The sequence below is a fragment of the Pagrus major genome, chromosome 22, assembly GCF_040436345.1.
Source record: "Pagrus major chromosome 22, Pma_NU_1.0".
In the NCBI taxonomy this organism is placed as follows: domain Eukaryota; kingdom Metazoa; phylum Chordata; class Actinopteri; order Spariformes; family Sparidae; genus Pagrus; species Pagrus major.
This window is the reverse complement of record NC_133236.1, coordinates 29979719-30000059: the sequence shown is the minus strand read 5'-3', so window position 1 is coordinate 30000059 and position 20341 is coordinate 29979719. Positions and strand designations below refer to the sequence as shown.

Here is a 20341-nt window from a genome sequence, read left to right as displayed (position 1 = left end):
AGCTGCACGTCACCAGATCTAGATTTATGATTTGAGGTATTCATCATGCTTTAATCTGTTGACAAAGTCGACTTAAAGTGCAGAAAATAAGAAGCATTCACTTGTCATGCTAAATATCAGATTTACACACGATCAAAGCAAATATTATTAAAATGATTATTAAAAAGAAACAGACATTTCTGTCACACTGTATTGATCCCCAACCACTAAAACTGTAAGTAAAGGTAAAAGTCACGAGTTAAAACGTCTGTTTCTAAGTTGTCTGGACGTTTGTGCTCACAATGTGATCGGACCTCCACATGAACATTAGTTCGATGGTGGACTTGCTGCTGGCAGCTTCAGCTGGGTTCACTAAGCGAGCAGGAGGAGACACCTGAGCCTCCGACCACACACAGGCCCTTCACATACACATACACCTCCTCAGAGGCTGCATGTGTGAAGCACTGACTCAGCTGTAAAGTGGCGAACGCCCACCTGTCAGGGATCACAACAGCAGTTATTGGTTGGCTGGTTGAATTTAGTTCTGACATATTAAACAATACAATATTAACGATGATATCTCACAGTCCAGACTTCAGCCTGTCAGCAGTTTCTCACCACATCGTGTGGAGCAAGTTTAAAGACGCCTGAAGCACTTTGACAGGAGGACTTTCTCTGACTGACAGTTTGCTGCCGGTTCACTCGCATCATCCACATGTGCAGAGTCTGTGCAGCAGCAGGACACTGTGACTGACACGGCACACGATGAGCAGCAGCGAGTGGAACCTCCTGAACACTCGATAAGCATCAGAACCATCAGAACCTCAGAATATGTTTAGAACTGCAACCAGATGTCAACAGGACATCCAAAATGGCCGCCAGAGTGAGTATTAAATCACCTAAGAGTCCATTTTCAGTCGGAGGACTGGCTGAATATCAGAAGCTAAAACAGATACTAACAAATATTAAAACATGTTCAGTTACAACAGACTTTAACACTTTAGAGGAAATGTTTTGCACCATCTTGAAAAATCAACATTTAACCGAGCAAACAGGCCAACGCCTTGATTTAAGTTACAGTCATGCCATGAAAAACATTTCAAAATAAAAGCACATCAGCAAGGTACAATCAACAACAAACAACAAAGTCAACAAACTAGCATCTACCAAGTTTTGCCACCTCATCAATAAAGTGTCCGAGTGTTTCAGTAGTGAATCAAACTCCAACAAAAACTGTCTCTTCTTCTGAAACGTCCTCCAGATACAACTCAGTCACATATTTAGTCCAAAACACAGAATTCATCATTAAATGGAGACAGGAAATGGACTCGTGCTTTTATCTCTACAAGACTCCTCATGTCACAGCAGACAGTTTATATCAGTTTTTAAAGTCTAAAACTTGGAAATGATGCCACATTATGTAGTTTAATGTATCTGCTCTTTGAATAGGCTGTTTTTCCTCCTCAGCTCTCGTTTGTGACTGTTTTATATGCACACATTTAGTTTAAATAAGGAAATAAAGAACTATAAAGAGTTTCTTCCCCAGTTTCTCTCAGGCAGGATGTTCTGAGGTCACACAGTTACATCTTTTGCCAGGTGCCTGAATGTTTCCTCAGAAAAATATGTAAAATTACCATTTTCAGTGATTTTGTTATTACATTTGAACTTGGTCATCTGCAGGTGAGTAGAGGAAACAAATCATTCAGTGTGTTCAAACTCCCGCAGGTTGATGACTGAAGCACTTACAGAGCTGGAGTTTCCAGAAATAAGCACAGGTCCATGCATCATATCTCTGTTAGAGCAGGCAGATGTATTCATACCTCCAGGACAAACACACACACATTAACAGACATTAGCAGGGTGTTAGCAGCACTCACCACTAGTTGGCGCAGCAGTAGTTAAGTGAATGCAATGAGGGTAGCAGACTGTGAAGAGAAGGACATCAGTCAAAACAAAGCATCAGTTAATGAACATATGGGCGATGAACATTTTTAAACATCGATAATTAGTGAATGAAGCGATCAGTTAATAACGACAGTAAAACAGCCGAGGTCGCAAAGCAGAACACGAGCAGTCATTCGTGTGGTAACGGGCTGAACATGGAGGGTGAGGCACTGAGACGATCAGCCAGACAAGCACAAGGCAGAGTTTGTTTAATGGTCCAGGAGTTACACAGATCCCTGAGGAACACCTGAAGTTACAGAAGCAGAGGTTTCACTTGTGTCAGATATCATTTGGACATTTTAAACGAGAGACCACCGTCTGAGCCAGCGTTTCAACATTTGTAAGTGTGAAACCAGTGGATGTTTGTAAGAGACCGCTGTCCCAAACTGGTGCACGTCGATATTTTTAGACGTCAAGAAGAATCTTCTTCAATATTCTTCGACCTGGATGACTGACCGGACGTGTCAGAGATTATTTATTTAAATCTAAATTAAAACTGTCTTGTGTCGAATAGAATAATTTAATATGTTATGTAGCTTCAGTGAAAATGTCTCATACGTCCTGTCCTCTGTTTTTAGAGTTATACAGTATTCCACTGTTAAAATGTAAATACTGGATACTGGATGTCTTATAAGCTTATTGCAATAGTTGTGTTTTACATTTCTAGACTTTTAGGTAGTTAAATAATGAAACTTTTGTCATGACTGTCTGTTTTTGGTTTAATATTGTCATGATTCAGTGTTTTGTTCATTATTGTCATGATTCTGTGTCTGTTTGGTTTAGTTCCTGTTTTATTTTGAAATTGTTCCCTTGTGTGTCACAGTCTACTTGTCACTTCCTCCTGTGTGTTTCCACTGATTCCCTCACCTGTCCGTGCTGCTCCACCTGTACCTCGTCTCGTCATTAGTGTCTGTGTATATAGCCTTTGTTCTCCCTCATGTCTTTGTCTGATCGTTCCTCCGTTCCTTTCCTTTTCGTTCCCCTCCATGTTCCATGTGCTCCATGCCGAGTAAGTCGATGTCCCGCTCCTGTTCATGTGCCTTTGTTAAGTTAGCCTTCGTGTTTGTTTGTAGCTTGTGTTAGCCTGTTAGTCTTCCCTCGTGTTTGCCTCCCAACTTGGTCCTCAGTGTTTCCTCGTGTCTCCAGGTCCTCATGTTCCCAGTCTTGGTATGTTTTGTAGCTTTGTTTCTGTTTATTTTGTACTTTGCTTTTTGTTTAAACTTTGCTTAGCCTTTTGTTTTGTCTAGTGAGTTCCCCGTGTTTTTCTCTGTTGGTTTTTTTGCATTCAGCTTTTATTAAAAGCTCGCTTTTGTTTTCCCCTATACTGCCTCCTGTGCGTTTGTGTGAGTCTGCATCTGGGTCCTCTCCCCTATTTAATATATCCCGTTAAAAAACCGTGACAGAACGATCAGACCAGTATGGACCCAGCAGACATCGCCGCACTTAGAGGCATCATAGACTCATGGTCAGCTTATCTTGCTGGCAGGGTAGAGCTTGAGGATGCGCTTCAGGTTCTTTTAGACGTAGAGGAAGAACTGTTAGATAGGCCCTCATTTTGGGAGATTCAGGGGACTGTAGGAGTTTTAGCTGAGGCAAAGAGACTGAAGGGGCTTATGGAGGAGTGGCAGGGCAGTGATCCCGATTTAGTCGCCTGCCAGCTGCCTGTGAGCATCTCGTCAGCCCCGGGGCTAGCTAGCCGTCAGCCAGCTAGCCTCCTGTCTACTGCAGGATCTGGCGGTGGTTCTCAGTCGGCGGCCCTGCCGGCGCCTGACCCTGTCCCTCGGCCGGAGGTCCGACCGAGTCCTGTCCCTGCCTCAGCCTCAACCCCAGACAAGCCCCCAGTGGACCCATTCTGGGGAACCCGCCTGGCATACAAGATGCCTCCCCGGAGAAGGCGACGTTCTCAGCAGCGTCGTGGCTCCCAGTCGGCGGCCCGGTCGACACCAGCCAGTGGCTCCCAGTCGGCGGCCCGGTCGACACCAGCCAGTGGCTCCCAGTCGGCGGCCCGGTCGACACCAGCCAGTGGCTCCCAGTCGGCGGCCCGGCCGACACCAGCCAGTGGCTCCCAGTCGGCGGCCCGGCCGACACCTGCTCCTGGCTCCCAGTCGGCGGCCCGGCCGACACCTGCTCCTGGCTCCCAGTCGGCGGCCCGGCCGACACCTGCTCCTGGCTCCCAGTCGGCGGCCCGGCCGACACCTGCTCCTGGCTCCCAGTCGGCGGCCCGGCCGACACCTGCTCCTGGCTCCCAGTCGGCGGCCCGGCCGACACCTGCTCCTGGCTCCCAGTCGGCGGCCCGGCCGACACCTGCTCCTGGCTCCCAGTCGGCGGCCCGGCCGACACCTGCTCCTGGCTCCCAGTCGGCGGCCCGGCCGACACCTGCTCCTGGCTCCCAGTCGGCGGCCCGGCCGACACCTGCTCCTGACTCCCAGTCGGCGGCCCGGCCGACTCCTGCTCCACGGTCGGCTCCCAGGCCGACTCCTGACCCTGCTCCACGGTCGGCTCCCAGGCCGACTCCTGACCCTGCTCCACGGTCGGCTCCCAGGCCGACTCCTGACCCTGCTCCACGGTCGGCTCCCAAGCCGACTCCTGACCCTGCTCCACGGTCGGCTCCCAGGCCGACTCCTGCTCCACGGTCGGCTCCCAAGCCGACTCCGGCTCCTCGGTCGGCTCCCAGGCCGACTCCCGACCCTGCTCCTCCGTCGGCTTCCAGGCCGACAGCAGCCCACGCCTTCGCCTTCGCCTCCGGCCTCCGGAGGGTCCCAGCCCACGCCTTCGCCTCCGCCGCCGGCCTCCGGAGGGTCCCAGCCCACGCCTTCGCCTCCGCCGACGGCCTCCGGAGGGTCCCAGCCCACGCCTTCGCCTCCGCCGCCGGCCTCCGGAGGGTCCCAGCCCACGCCTTCGCCTCCGCCGACGGCCTCCGGAGGGTTCCAGCCCACGCCTTCGCCGACGGTCCCCTGAGGGCTTTTGCCGTCGTCAACGTCCCCCAGAAGGGTCCTGCAGGTGCCGCGGGCCTTCTGATCGGCCCCTGCCCCATGCCTTGACCTCCTGGTCTCCCCCTACCCTGACTTTGGCCCCCCTCCGGACCCCCCTCCACCCTCCCGGCTTCATTTGAACTTTAGCCCTCCTCCAGACCCCCCTCCGCCCTCCCGGCTTCTTTTGGACTCTCTTTTTTTTTTTGGGTGTTTGGGGCATCTGGAATCTGCCCCTTGAGAAGGGGGTACTGTCATGACTGTCTGTTTTTGGTTTAATATTGTCATGATTCAGTGTTTTGTTCATTATTGTCATGATTCTGTGTCTGTTTGGTTTAGTTCCTGTTTTATTTTGAAATTGTTCCCTTGTGTGTCACAGTCTACTTGTCACTTCCTCCTGTGTGTTTCCACTGATTCCCTCACCTGTCCGTGCTGCTCCACCTGTACCTCGTCTCGTCATTAGTGTCTGTGTATATAGCCTTTGTTCTCCCTCATGTCTTTGTCTGATCGTTCCTCCGTTCCTTTCCTTTTCGTTCCCCTCCATGTTCCATGTGCTCCATGCCGAGTAAGTCGATGTCCCGCTCCTGTTCATGTGCCTTTGTTAAGTTAGCCTTCGTGTTTGTTTGTAGCTTGTGTTAGCCTGTTAGTCTTCCCTCGTGTTTGCCTCCCAACTTGGTCCTCAGTGTTTCCTCGTGTCTCCAGGTCCTCATGTTCCCAGTCTTGGTATGTTTTGTAGCTTTGTTTCTGTTTATTTTGTACTTTGCTTTTTGTTTAAACTTTGCTTAGCCTTTTGTTTTGTCTAGTGAGTTCCCCGTGTTTTTCTCTGTTGGTTTTTTTGCATTCAGCTTTTATTAAAAGCTCGCTTTTGTTTTCCCCTATACTGCCTCCTGTGCGTTTGTGTGAGTCTGCATCTGGGTCCTCTCCCCTATTTAATATATCCCGTTAAAAAACCGTGACAACTTTAAATAAATAAAGACTTTAGTATTCATCATACTCCAAACTGCAAAAGACAGCAGCACCTGGAGACACAGCGGCTCCGAGCCCATTATAATTATATATCTTACTCTTACATAATCCTTTACTGATACATGCTGATTATCCCGGTTATTAGAAAAACACAACTTAGTGTAACTGAACAGTTATAAAAGCTTATAAATTAATAAAATAACACAAACTCATTCTTTGCCTTTTGGTTAAACTGTGTCTGTGTGTGCAGACAAGAGAGTCAGGAAACTTGGTGCAGAATCATGCATTTCTCGAAAACCACTGAAGGTCTCTGAGGTATACAGGCACACACACACACACACACACACACACACACACACACACACACACACACACACACACACACAGAGGCACAGCGTTGGCAGGGCTTTCACTGAAACCACTGTGGCTAACCTCCTGCGGCTACACACTCATTTACAGCATTTTAAATAAGAGGTCCAGTACTGCTCTGTGGACACACACACACACACACACACACACACACACACACACACACACACACACGGTGTACTCTTACACTTCCTTTCATGGTTAATACTTAAATACGGTGAGAAAAAGGTTCATTATGTAAACTTGGTTTCAGGTTTTTAAGTGTGTCAAGAGAGTCTGTGGCCATTTGTACCAGTGTGTGTGTGCGTGCGTGTGGTCGTGTGTGTGTGTGTGTGTGCACGCTTGTGTGTCATGCATTTCAGATGCGTATGTACTAATAAATGTACTAATAAACACTGTGAACAACCCTTGCAATAAATAAGTAAAGAAACTGAATGTCATTTGACTTCCCTTTCAGGTCATATAGTAGTGTGTGTTTGTGTGTGTGCGTGTGTGTGTGTGTGCATGTGTGTGTCTTTGCGTGCAGGAATTCGCAGTGTATTTATCAGCCAACTGGGTTTTTAGACCAGAGCAGGAATCAGAAGATGGTTGGTCAGCAGCCAAACTGGTTGCTGGAGTCAATTAACTTTCCAGCTGCAGTCAGAATGTAGCAGAATTTGGCTGAAGTCTGGTTGTAATTTTCCACCCTGATAACAAACAGACTGAAACGTTTAGTTCCTGCATGGCACAATACAGTGTGTGTGTGTGTGTGTGTGTGTGTGTGTACATTGTGTTTGTATAATGATTTTACTGACGTTTAAAATCAGCTAACCCGTTCTACAGTCCGTTCACGTCTGTCCCTGCTGTCGTCTCTCATAACGAACTCAACCTCCTCATGTGTCCACTGTTCTGAGGTCAGACCGGATTATTTCCTGTACTCACTGCAGCTGAGCGTGGCGTCGGTCTGGGCCAGCGTGGACGGGATGCTCCAGTGGCTGTTGTCCCAGTCGATGACGTTCCCCTTCTTGTCGCAGCCTAAGCTGTTGAGGTCCTGCACCGTCATGGCGTAATCCCACAGCCGCAGGTTATAGATGTTCCCGTCGAAGCTGTGCTGCCCTGAACATGGACACAGTCACACAGGCGTCAGATTACAGGACGTCTTCTACCAGCACATAAACCTGCAGCCTCTTCAGTGTCTTCAGTGCTCTTAGAGGATTACAGCAATGTTTTTGAATAGTTTTAACGAGAGACCACTGTCCCAGATGGAGTTGGTTTTAATGAGGGTCCACTGTTCGAGTGGATATTTGGATATATTTGGACCACTGAATTCTTTTGACAAGAGACCACTGTTCAAGACATGTTTTCAGAGATCACTGTTTGAGACACTGTAAGGGTGAAACCGCTGGATAGATTTTTAATAGACGACCGTTCAAGACGATGTTGGATAATGTTACTGAGAGACCACAGAGTGAGATGGCGATTCAACGCTTGTAACTGGGCAGCACTGGATCTTTGTGATGACACGTCGTGACAGTTTGCAGTTCATCCTGGTCTGATTCTTTCAGGCGTCTTTAGACCTGCAAACCATCAGTCAATGCTCACTGAGTTGTGATGACTTGTTGCAAGAGAAGGCGTCTTCAGCCTCCTCTGACCGGGACGACTGACCAGAACTGTTACAGATCATTTAAACCTAAATCAAAACTTACCTCCTAACCGGAACAGTCCACCAGCTGGCACAGAGTGCCTACTAGAGGAGGAGCAGGCCTTGGCCCAGTAGTTTCCGTTGAAGTAGACTGCAACCCGACCGTTTGATGAACTCCAGAGGACACAGTAAGGCCTCATGGAGGAGGTGAAGGAGGCGGACGAGATGATGGACTCGATCGAGCAGACCACGCCGTCGATGATCATCTTAAAGCCGTTCTGATCTGAGCCAAAACTCAACGCCACGTTGTTGCTCGTGTCATAGTAGGTGAAGATCCATTCTCTCTGTTCAGGAACCACAAGATCTTTATGAGTTCAAGACAACACAAACTCCACTTGAGAACAAAATTAGCATGCGTTTTATATTTAATTTAGTCCAGATCAAGTTGAGTCCAATCAGAATCCTTTAGCTTTTATCTGATACGGATATTAAACTGCAACAAACACCACAGATGTAGTCAGGGAAAGAGCTGCGTACCTGATTAACACTGAGTCGTTCCAGCTCGAAGCACAGCGTCAGTTGACTGAGCGTCGGTATGGAAACCGAGCTAGAGACCTCGGTGACTTGGCCGTTAGTGCTGGATATGGTGACCTTCTGGTTCCTGAGGGCCACGGCAACTAGACAGGAGAGAAGGAAGAAGGGCGAAAGAAAGCGAGGAGGGTGGGATGGAAGGAAGGAACGAGGGCAAGAAAACATAACAAGAAAGTAAATGAAGACAGGACGGAGGACAGAAAGACAGAAAGGAGAGAAATGTACGAAGACAATTGACAAAGAAAAAAAGAGAAATGAGAAAGAAAATATGATAAAAGAGGAAAAGACAAGGAGGAAGTAGAGAAGGCAGAGGTATTGGAAAGGCATGAAAAGAAAACAAGACAAGGAAAAAGGAATTGAAGACAGTAAGAATAAAAAAAGTGAAGAAAATAGGAAAAACGTAGAAATAAAATAAAAGAGGGGTTGATTAGAAAGAGAAAGCAATGAAAGACAGGAAAGAAATGAAGGAATAAAGAAGAGAAATTGATGATGAAAACAGAAAAAAACAAGAAGGAAACAAAGTCAGACGGACGCAGTGAAGGAAACAACATAACGAGAAGAGTCTCAACTAATCTCCTTACTCTGGATCTTTCTTCATAATCTGAATAAACATTTTAACCTTTTTTGATGAAAGACTGTCTGAACAGATCGAAGCACTCGCTGCAAAATATACACACAAAAACCACATCATGAAAAGTATTTCACATTATTCTGAGCACACACTTCGTCCAAGTATTGATGAATCAGAGGGTTTTCTTCTTCTTTTCCCAGCAGAGCGACTCTGGCTGCAGCTGCTGGCCGAGAGCAAGAAACCAACAGCCAGTGGAAAAAACACCCCTCGAACACACACGCACGCACGCACACACACACGCACGCACACACACACACACACACACACACACACAGAGAAAACACACATGCAAACGTGCATGAAGGCATCAAAACATCACAGCGAACAGAGCGGCCAAGTCTTCCTCTGGTGGGTCGATGCCTCAGACGTTGTGATGTTGATCCACTCGCTGTCTGCGATGTGGAAACCACCAACAACTCTGTGGTTTCAGACTTCAATCAGAGCCGGTTAACTGAATCTTTGTGGCAGGAGACAACGCAAACCTCTGACTGATTCAGAGTTAGAAGTTTATTTTGTGAGACAATCATTTCAAATCAGAAGTTCAGTTAGTTCAGCCTGATATCAGCACGTTAGCCTGGATTAGTTAACCTACATTTAATAAACAGGACCCCGGCGTCAGCCTGGACCTACCGTGTCGGAAGCTAACACTGAACCCCTTCTTCTGCACGCTGAAGTCAGAGGTGAAGGACAGCTCCATCACGTTCCCCGTCGAGTTCAGCGTCAGCCCGTTGGCCGTCAGACCGCAGAACTTAACGTCCGTGTTTCCCGTGTTCACCACCACCCGGTCGTAGATGCATCCCGGTGCCTCCTCCAGGTCGAAGTCAAGGAAGGAGAGCTGGATGATGAAGCCAGCGGGGGCCTGCAGGGTCCATCTACAGGTCTGCGAATTGGGGTATTTCTGTGGGTAGCAGGGCGACTTGAATTCCCCCTGGGCCTCCGTCAGCACCATGTTACAGTTCGTGTGGCTGCAGCCCAGCACTGAAGGTGATGGTAGGATGTTAAATTCATGAACTTTTAAAAAGGGACAACCTCCACTGAAGCTGCTAAATATCACTCAGAGGACAAGGAGCTAGTAGTCGAGGACATAAAGGGGACAGAACAAAGGAAGACAGAAGGACAGGAGACAAGACATAAGAATAAAGGACTAGAGATCAGGAGGCAAGTGCGAAGATCTCAAGGACGAACAGAGTCGTGTCGACCGTGATGGGCATCCTCGTCGACTGCCAAAGAGTCGAGGACAAAGATGACGAGGATGAAAGCGTTCAAGAGGGATACAAGGACCAACCAAGACAAGATCAGAGGACACAAGAAAAGAAGTTTAGGAATAATCTCTAAGAGACTGCCCTCAAGGAATCACAGGAAAACAAAGACGGGACGGGACGAGACAGGTCGTGCAGTTAGCTAAAGGTTCAGCAGCCCAGACAGTCGACAAATCAATCAATCAGCTTGATTGGGTAAGACAGAGAGTCGCTCACCAGCCCCAAACATCTACAAGTTTCAGGTCCTACAAACAACCGACTGTGATACCAGAAAACATGCACATGCAGAATAAAGGTTCCAGTCAGATCAGAAAAAAGTCACTTCATTAAGAGATCGAGCGGTCGGATCCTGTGACTGTATTTAAATCTGAGTGAAAGTTCTCATGAAGTCACAAATCAGTGTTCGTCACATACGTCTCAACACAACTTAAGATCTTTATTCACTGATTTGGGTGAAATTGGATCATATTTTAGAGAAAAGTATTTTCTGATGTCCTCCAACAGAGCCGCTGTCTGGAGGTGATTTATGGAGTTTCCTGATGGACAGAAACTGTTAGCTTTGTTGCAAAAGTAACCGCTAACTGCTGCTAAATGTAGCTGCCATTAGCTAGTTAGCTCGTAGCTGTGCAGCTGAGTTAGCGGCCCAATTTACTGACTCAGTCTCAGGATTTCAGAAGCCAAATCCAACAATTGGCCTCCATCCGGCTGTGCTCTCTAACACCAGCCAGTATCTGTGAAAGGTCCCTCCATAACTACAGGAAACAGGTAAATATGCTGAAGGGATGAGCACTCCACTCGCTGTTTGCAGATTTCAGTCCTCTGGTGTTCTTCATTGACAATAAACACCGCTGACAGCTCCAGTGTTTTAAAGAGTTTTTCCTGTTTGCAGTTTTGTCAAATTCAGCTGTTTCAATTAATCCTCCGAAACTGAAAACTGGAGCTCTCAATGTGAAATATTTATATATATATACACATCTATATATATATATATTTATATATATATATATATATATATATATAGATGTATATATATAGATGTATATATATGTGCACAGAAAATGTGTCCAGGAGGTTCAGAGGACATCCAGGACACTGTGTACCTCAGCCTGCATGCAGAGGACATGTCTTACATGTGTTGCTGCTGCTGAGACTCAGATCTGAGCCTGAGAAGTGGAGTTAAAAAGTGTTGTTGTGTTTAAGATTCTCACTGTGAGTTGTTGGGTAACGCCAGGTCAAAGAAAAGAGACTCATGCAGAGCGCCGTCAGCTCCGCAGTCGTCTCTCTACAAACAAACATGAAACACTGAATGTTGCTGATCGTCGGGTTTGTTTATCATTTTTTCCTCGAAACATAAAGCATGTTCGCCTCCATCATTTTCAATAACAGCTGGAAAGAGGAGCCGTCCCTCACAAGAAAATAATAACAGACAAGAGCTGAAATGGAAAGTGGAAAGAATGGTTCGTCTCTCTCCTTCAGGGTAACAATGGACTCCGTTGATCTCAGGCTCAGCCTTCGCCGCAGCCAAAACCACAGCCAACGCACTGGAAACGTCAGGAACACCAGTATGTGTGTGGTTGTGGTGTTATGTTTTATTCTGTGTGTTTTAACCCTTACTTATCCATGAAGCTGCAGCGACTGAAGCCTTAAATACCGTCTGAGTATGAACACGTCTGAGTATTCAGGCTGCCTGGAACTCAAATCACAGCCAGTTATTTCTGACAGGACGTCGGGACATTTTCCAGCCGTGTTTGTGGAAACAAAACCTGATATTTTTGACAAGATATCAAGACAAAGCTAAAACATGACAGCTGCTGAAGCCAGAGACCACTGTTTGAGACACCGTTTCACCATTTGTGAGCATGAAACCACTGTATGTTTAACGTTTAGAGATGTCAGGACATTCTCAGCTGTGTTTGTGGCAACAGAACCAGGTATTTAAGTGTTTTTGGGCCGAAACCTCACTAGAACATAACTTGTGACGGCATAAAATTGACAATTCAACATAAAGAAACATAAAGGAAAGTTTCAACATATCGCTTGTTCGCAGGTATGAACATCAGCAACATTTACTCTTGCGGCTGGGTTGCAACAACTGACTGAAATATTAACCAATAAAAAGTCAGCTGTGACACCGTCAGTCACAGCGGTTACAAACAGTGAAACAAATCGTGACGCTGGTTCTGTGTCGATCCAACAATCCTGTCATCACGTCAGAAAACCTCTCGAACCCCTGCTGATCCAACCAGCCGACAGCCACAGCTGATCACTGACGTACACGAACATGACACGTGATTATAACACATACACAACTGTAGACTCAGTGTGTGTGTGTGTGTGTGTGTGTGTGTGTGTGTGATGAGAGGGTATCAGTTAAACCTTCTTCGGCCATTAAAGTTGTTCAGCATGAAATTTCAGGAACTTCTGGACGCAACATCAAAACGCATCGAACCCTTTTTCCCACTAATGGAAGAACTAGAGGCAGCCGCACGATTCACACACACACACACACACACACACACTGAACAAAGCTACTTACTCCACAAGCTGAATGAAATCAGTGGATCAGGAGAGATGGAGGGATAGAGCGACTCTACACTCCCTGAGAGAGAGAGAGGGAACACACTGTGCCTCAGTGTGTGTGTGTCTGTGTGTGTGTGTGTGTGTGTGTGTGTGTGTGTCTGTGTGTACGTGTGTGTGTGCGTGCTTGGACGCCATACAATTCACAGAAAGCTTAAAGCCGCCTCTCGTGTTCCTGGCAGCAGAACCTCACGTTTCTCTTGATCCTCTCGTCTCCTCTCCGGCTCTGTGAAGCTGTGAACCTTCGACCCGCCGGATCGACGGAAACCAAACAGAACCACACGGTCGGAGACACGGCGGAGAACCAGGCTGATGTTTGTGTTTAGCTGCACAGTTAAATTAAAGGAGTATTCCAGTAATTTAGCATTGCACTCCTGATGATGGAGAATCAGAGCCGATGCAGCAGAACCAGACGTATCACCTTTTTTACTGCACTTCTTTCTTCTTAAATTTAATTAAATTACAATCTGCCGCCTACATTACCCACAATGCAACTCACCCACTGACAGTTTGGTGTGAGATTCTGGTGTGTAATGCTAATAGCAGCTAATGTGTCCTGTAACTAGTTACTACAGTTAAGTAAAGTACAAGTACCTCAAATTATTACTTAAGTAAATGTACTTTGTTACATTCAAAAGTACAAGTAAAAGTAAATTATACATATTTACATTGTTGGAATCAGTCTGATAAAATAAATTCATTTAAAATGATCTACTCTGGCTCTGATGCAGCAAGTAATCTGTAAAGTAACTAGTAACTAAAGCAGCCCTAACCCTTCAGACTGTTTCTGTCTCACATCGTCTCTCCTCGAGCACAAACAGAAGTTCAGAAACAAATGATCCAGTGTTGATTTTTGTCTCCTCAGCAGCGTCTGAACACTTCATCATCACTCTCCTGTAAATAAATCTCAATTTCATTCAATTGGACTTGGCTCTGATTCTCCTGCTGCGCTCTCATTAACACACACACACACACACAGAGATACAGAGGAAACACAACGTGTCAGGGCCCTGAAATATTAACAACTCCAATTAATTCCTCAACGCTGGAAACGTCTTCATCGAGTCTGTGACAAACCGCCGCCCTCGCACTGCCAAAACCGTCCGCCCATCTAAATGTAAATGTGAGCGCCTGTGCCAGCCGTCATCCTGCAGTCGTTACACACTCTCCTTATTAATGATTCCTCCTGTTACACTTCACATCCTCGCTGCTGCAGCAGGTAGCAGCAGAGCATCTTTTCACCAGCGAGTGAAGACGAAGCTGTAAACTTTTATGATTCTGGACGTGATCAGCAGCAGGGACGGTGACGTACGGCCAGAGAGGAGCCAGACAGGAGGCGTTCAGGTGCCACTGAGGCGTTCAGGTGCCACTGTTGGAACAACACCTCACAAACAGCTCCTCTAATACAGACGCATGAAGTACGTTTGTTTTATGACACCAATAAACAGGCGCAGAGGAGGAGGGAGGAGACAGGATCAATGGAAGCGTTCAGTAAAAGTACTCAGAAGTCAGGTGTTAAAATATTACTTTGGTAAAAGTGAAAGTCACCAATATGGTAAAGTATCTGATATTACATGTACTTAAGTATCAAAAGTACAAGAAAAAGTAAATACATGTTTGTACAAACTGAGATCAGCTTCAGTGTTTGTTTCATCTGAATGTTGATGAAATCAATAAATGTCTTTATTTATTGTTTCTAAATGTCACTGGCTCTGATGCAGCACGTAATCTGCAGAGTAACTAGTTACTGAACAGATCAAATATATGTAGTGAATTAAAATGTAGTGAAGTGGAAGAATGAAGTAGCAGAAAATGTGTACCTCAACATTATACTTGAGTAAAGTACTTGAGTAGATTTACTTAGTTACATTCCATCCCTGGTAGTTTCTTATACTTCAGTTACTCGTCGGTCGTCCGCTGGTTTTGACTCTTTGTCTCTTCTGTTATTTCACACATTTGATTATCAGCACAGTCGGATTTACATCAGTGGACTTCCTCTAACACACACACACACACACACGCACGCACGCACACACACACACACACACACACACACACACACACACACACACACACACACACACACACACACTCACGCTCGACCTGTCAGGTGTGTTTGTGTTATCAGTTGTCAAACCAGAGCAGCGATGAAAGAGGAACACTGTGATTTAAAGATCCCCACTGTGACAATACAGCGTGTGTGTGTGTGTGTGTGTGTGTGTGTGTATTTTGTTGTTTTGGGTCAAGTAACTTATTTACAGGTTTGAGGAAGATGAGAAGGATGAAGATAATAAGTGTTCAGGTAACTCTCGGCATCACTGAGTCACTGTGTGTGTGTGTGTGTGTGTGTGTGTGTGTGTGTGCTGCAATAAAACTGCTGAGAGCAGATGACTCAACAAACTGTGTGTGTGTGTGTGTGTGTGTGTGTTGTCTCAGCATGTGTGTGCATGGCTGTTTTGTATAAAGTGAGAGGTGAGATCAGGTTGGGCGCAGGCTACTGGGATGGCCTGCTGTTTTATTAGCTTCTGTGTGTGTGTGTGTGTGTGTGTGTGTGTGTGTGTGTGTGTGAACGTTTCCTGACACCTAAAATAAATCCTGTGACAGCACCGGTTCACACAAACAACGTGTCGCTTTAATTGTCAACATTCATTTAAAGTGTGAAACACGTCAACGAGCTCAGAGGAGCACGCTAATGAGTGAGTGAGTGTGTGTGTGTGTGTGTGTGTGTGTGTGTGTGTTGGGCTGCTAATTACAAGTTTACTATGAGCTGACAGGGTGTGTGTGTGTGTGTGTGTGTGTGTGTGTGTGTGTGTGAGTGTGTGACAGAAAGTGTGTCTTTCAGCATAAGGCTGCTTTGTCAATCAAATTAATATTTATGTTTCCATGTTTCTACTCAAAGACAGAAAGAAGTTCATGTTGAACATTTGCTGAATTTACAAGAAGGAACAAATAAGTCAGAATCAGTCAGAGACAGAGTTTCACACAGTTTATTAAGTGTCTCCAACTCAACAACTCACTAAACTGACACATTTGTTAAGGGAGTCTGGGACACAGAAGTCGCCTATACTGGTTACTGTTTAGTGTATCTGTAAAATGTGACATGTTTAGATCAATAAAATGTTTCTTCTTTCATAAATTGAGTGTAAATGGTGAAATCAGTGTAAACAGTGTGTTCAAACAGCTGCTAAATGTTGGCAGGTCAGACTTTAGCACTTTAGACACAGAAGCAGACAGGCTGGTGCAGCCATGCTGCCACAAACTGACACTTTCTACATGGAAACACACAACTTACTGTTTTCATTTAATGCTGAATTTACAAGAAGGAGACAATGATTCAGAATCTGTCAGAGACAGAGTTTCACTACGTTATAAAGTTTGTTTTAACTCAACCACTCTGAAAATCACTACATTTGTTAAGGGAGTCTGGTGATGTTGTTACTAGTTTCTTCTTCTTCTTCTTGAGGAGGCGGTCCTTCAGTGGGTCCAGGACTGAATGTGGTCTGAGTGATCGGATCTCAAATGTGTCCTCATTCACACCTGTACTCAGAGCCGTCCACCTGTGGTCAGATCACTCTGGGTGGATGCTGGTACCGGGTCTGAACAGGACCTTGGACCCCTTTCTTAAATGCTCTGTCCTCAGAACGAGGTTCACGGAGCAAAAATGAACAAAAAGGTTCATTCATGGCTGACTGGGCTCTTCTTAACAATCACTCCGCTCAACATGAGCTTCTACTGCAGCTCATCATAATAAGTCATTTTTTACTGGTTAATTGTTTCATTCATAAACTATAAAAAGTAATTACTGAGCTGATGATGTCTTCAAAAAGCTTAATTCTCCAAACTTAATTAATTCACAGCGATATAAAACAGAATAATCTTTATACTGGAGAAGTTTTGGTGAGGGAGGGAACAATGAGAAGTTTGACGGTAAAGAAAAGGACTCGCCTGCCGTCATCACCTGGATGACTGATGAGTGACTGAGTCTCCAGCTGCTTCAGCTGTTCAGCAGAACGCTGCAACTCTGTTTTACTGTGAAGCTCCAGAGATGTTGTGTGGACTACTGAACTAGCAGAAAATGACTTTTTTGAAGGTTTATGTGATTTAATGAAGCAGTGATTTTGGATAGTTGTGCATCTTCTTGTCAGATTTTTGAACCGGCCGTTAAACACAGCTCCTCTCTGGTGAGTGAGTGAGTGATGAAAGTTCAGCTGCTGAAAACTCTGATGAAATGAAGACGTTTGTTCCAACACAGAACGCTGAAGCCGGCCGTCAGAACCTCGACAACTACAACCCAAACTTCTGTTCATGTAGTCGTCCGACTGACGGGGAACAACAGCTCTTTGTTTTCCAGCTGACGTGGGAGACGGGAGGCCGGCTCCGCTCGCTCCGACAGCAGCGTGGACCTTTCAAAAGAAGCAGCGACGGTTAAAAAGGAGGGAGGAGCTTCAGGGAGGCGGCCGGCCCGGTGACGCAGGTTTATTTGCATGTTTTTTGTTTCTGCTGTCAGAAAACTGAACAAGTTTGTAGAATGCAGAATTTAACCGTGAATCCTTTGTTGACCAGGAGTCACTTCAAGCTGCTGAGCTGCAGATAAAACCAGTGTTTCACGAGCACGACACTGTCAGACAACATACATATAAACACGTGTTAATGACGATGGGTCATCAGGTGAGATCGCAAATCTGTGGTTCTGCTCTGTTTAGTTTAAAACTGCTCACAGCAAACGACGACACGCGGCCTCGTTCAGACCACTCGGCTCTCTGCTTCAAACCTGAAATATTTCCGAGCTGGTGAGCTGGTGTTCCTGAACCGAACCAAACCGAGACTGTTCGGCAACGTTAGTCACAGTCCAGAAGTCATAATGTGTCTTCACATGTGAACTGTTTGTCAGCTGCAGACCACTGAAGTCTCTCTGAACCTGAATGAACAGAACGACCACAGAACAGAACAAAGACAGGACGTGATATACTCCTGGAGGATCTCTCTCTCTTCACACTAAACTTTCTGTACAGAGAAAAGCTGGAAATCTAAGTTGCTTTGTGTTTCTGGATCTCATTGTTAGATGCTGAACGTGAGAACGAGCTTTCATGACGATGTGACGGAGCGTTGTTGTGAGCCTGAAATTAAAAAGTGTGACGGAGAAGAGCCAGGAAACAAGAGACGCTAGAAGAGGAAGAAAGGATTTTTTAAATACTTAAACTTTGCCCTTTTTTTGGACATCATATCTGATGGCGAGCAGCATCGGTGTGCTGCTGACATTTCCCTGTGACTCAGTGATACCTCGGCTGATAACTGATATACTTCAGCTACTAAAAATACCCCTCAGTCTTTCCCAGACACTAATCCTGTAGATTAGTCGGCTTCCATCAACCTGCCCTTCTCTCTTTTCACCTCTCCGTCCTTTCTAGCGTTTCTCTCACATTCTTCACTTGCATTCCTCTCCTCCCTCGTTCATTCCTCTTTCTCCTCCGGCTCTTTGTTTTGATCTCTCCTCTGCTCTGCGTCTCGATCCTGCTGCCCTCCGACCAGCTGGATACAGTTTAATCCACATTACAGACGAGACAACAGCCTCCTGTGCTTGATGAAATGTAAGAACGTCTCTGCGGTCCGTGTTCGTCTGCAGGACAAAGACATCAGTCGTGCTTTGTGTAAATTAAACCTTCCTTCAGAACCAGTCGAGGTTCTTCAAATTACAACCAGACAAAACCTCCAAGGATCTTTTCTGTACAAACTGAAACAGTTTCTCCTTCAGACAAACCTGCAGAGCTCAGCCACTTTATTCAGATCAACACGTCCTCATCGATCGCCCGCCGGCGACGACACTCAACAAGAAAGACCGGCCGTCAACAAAAGAGAGAAATTCACTTCACTGAACCATCTTCTCCACTAAATTCATCCTCTGATAATGTTCAGTTCAGGTTCAGAGTGAACCCTCCTCTCAACAGGGATGAGACCCACGTGAATTAGATTGTTGAAAACTCGTTTCAATCAATTTTCAATTTAAAAGCAACATCGTGACTCTCGACTGATGCAGCAGCGTACCAGATATATGACTCACGTCTCATCACACCTGCCGGCCCGGTTCTACTCGGTTTGACTTGGTGCAGCCCGGGTTTGCATTTCCACCACAGCTGGTCTACCTGCTTGAAGGTTTGTCTTAAACCGATGACGCTGTCATCTGGATCCTGCAGTCCTATCGAATCACCGCTAACAAAGAGGCTCCGCTAATTCAGCTACAAACATGAACCAGCTGACAGTGAACACATGAACCAGCTGAACGTGAACACATGAAGCAGTGAAACTCAGCAGATGTTTGAAACAAACAGGACGAGAGAAACTAAAGAGATCCAGTCAGAAGCTGCAGAAGTCCTGAGAGCTGAACACTGACTTTTAAAAACCTCTTCCTCTCAGGTTTTACTGCACAGACGTGAGTTCAGTAATGTTTGAGAGGAGATGGTGCTGGTTACGGGCTGGCTGCAGTCTGGAGACGCCACCGTGGGCTGCTTGGATGCGGGCCAGCCGTGGCTGGACCCTACTCGGGAGCAGGTCCATCGCCGGCACAGCTCGGCTCAACTCTGTAGTTGTCTGCTCTCAGCATTGGGGACACCACAGAAAACCTTATTACTCTGCTTCAGCCGTCACCATATCAAAGTGTGGACTAGTGTCCTGCTGGTGGTCCGGTCGACCTAGTTTGCGTTCGTCTCTTCACTGTTTCAACGTGACGACGCCCCCTGACCCTAAAACATCTCCGTACAGACGAGGAGCTTTGGTGTGGAAGAACTTGACATCAACCCAGTTAAACATCTTTGTTGATCTGACTTCAAACAAACAGGTGACGATGCACCTGAACACAACACTGATCCTCTCTCTGTCTCTATCCAGGTGAATGCTGACTCACTCTCACAGGTGTTTAGGCTCCTCCCCCTCCTCCCTCACCTCCTGTCTTTCACTAGGAGATCATTGAGAGTGGCATCCGAGGGGGGAGGAGGTGAAGAAGGAGAGGAGGTGAAGAAGGAGTGGAGAGGACAGAGTGGAGCCTTGTTGTGTTTGATGCAACATGACGGTGTCGTGCACGTGAAGCTGGTTGTTGAGGCAGAAACACGAAGCTGGAGTTCTGCTTTTTGTTCTCTTCTGCTTTTTATTCTCTTCTTTCATAACAGAATGTGTGTTTGAGCAAATTATGACCGTTTAAAAAGACGAATAGTTTCAGAGTTTCTGGATCCTCGTCGTGTGATCGTGTTTCGATGCTTTATTCGTTCTGTGAATCAGTTTCTGCTGCTCAGGTCGACGAGACAGCTCTGATGTGTGTGAGGTGAAGGAGCAGGCTGATAGATCACAATCACTCCTGTGTCGTGAAGCTGAGTGCGGAGATAGCAGTCAGCTAGCTTAGCTTAGCACAAAGACTAGACTAGCACCTTGTTTCTGGGCCCGGAGA

The 20341-nt window shown here is 46.2% G+C and overlaps 1 protein-coding gene across 1 annotated transcript in view; it reads right to left on the bottom strand.

Moving 5' to 3' along the window:
* adgrg6 (adhesion G protein-coupled receptor G6) overlaps window positions 1–19458 on the bottom strand; it is a 75018-nt gene extending 55560 nt beyond the window's left edge. The window contains exons 1-6 of the mRNA XM_073492482.1: window positions 19374–19458; window positions 9701–10048; window positions 8386–8525; window positions 7913–8192; window positions 7149–7322; window positions 1857–1904 (exon numbers count right to left, since the gene is read on the bottom strand). Of these exons, the coding sequence (XP_073348583.1) occupies window positions 1857–1904; window positions 7149–7322; window positions 7913–8192; window positions 8386–8525; window positions 9701–10048; window positions 19374–19458 (1075 nt within the window). The remainder of the gene's footprint in view (window positions 1–1856; window positions 1905–7148; window positions 7323–7912; window positions 8193–8385; window positions 8526–9700; window positions 10049–19373) is intronic.
* Window positions 19459–20341: the final 883 nt, after the last annotated feature.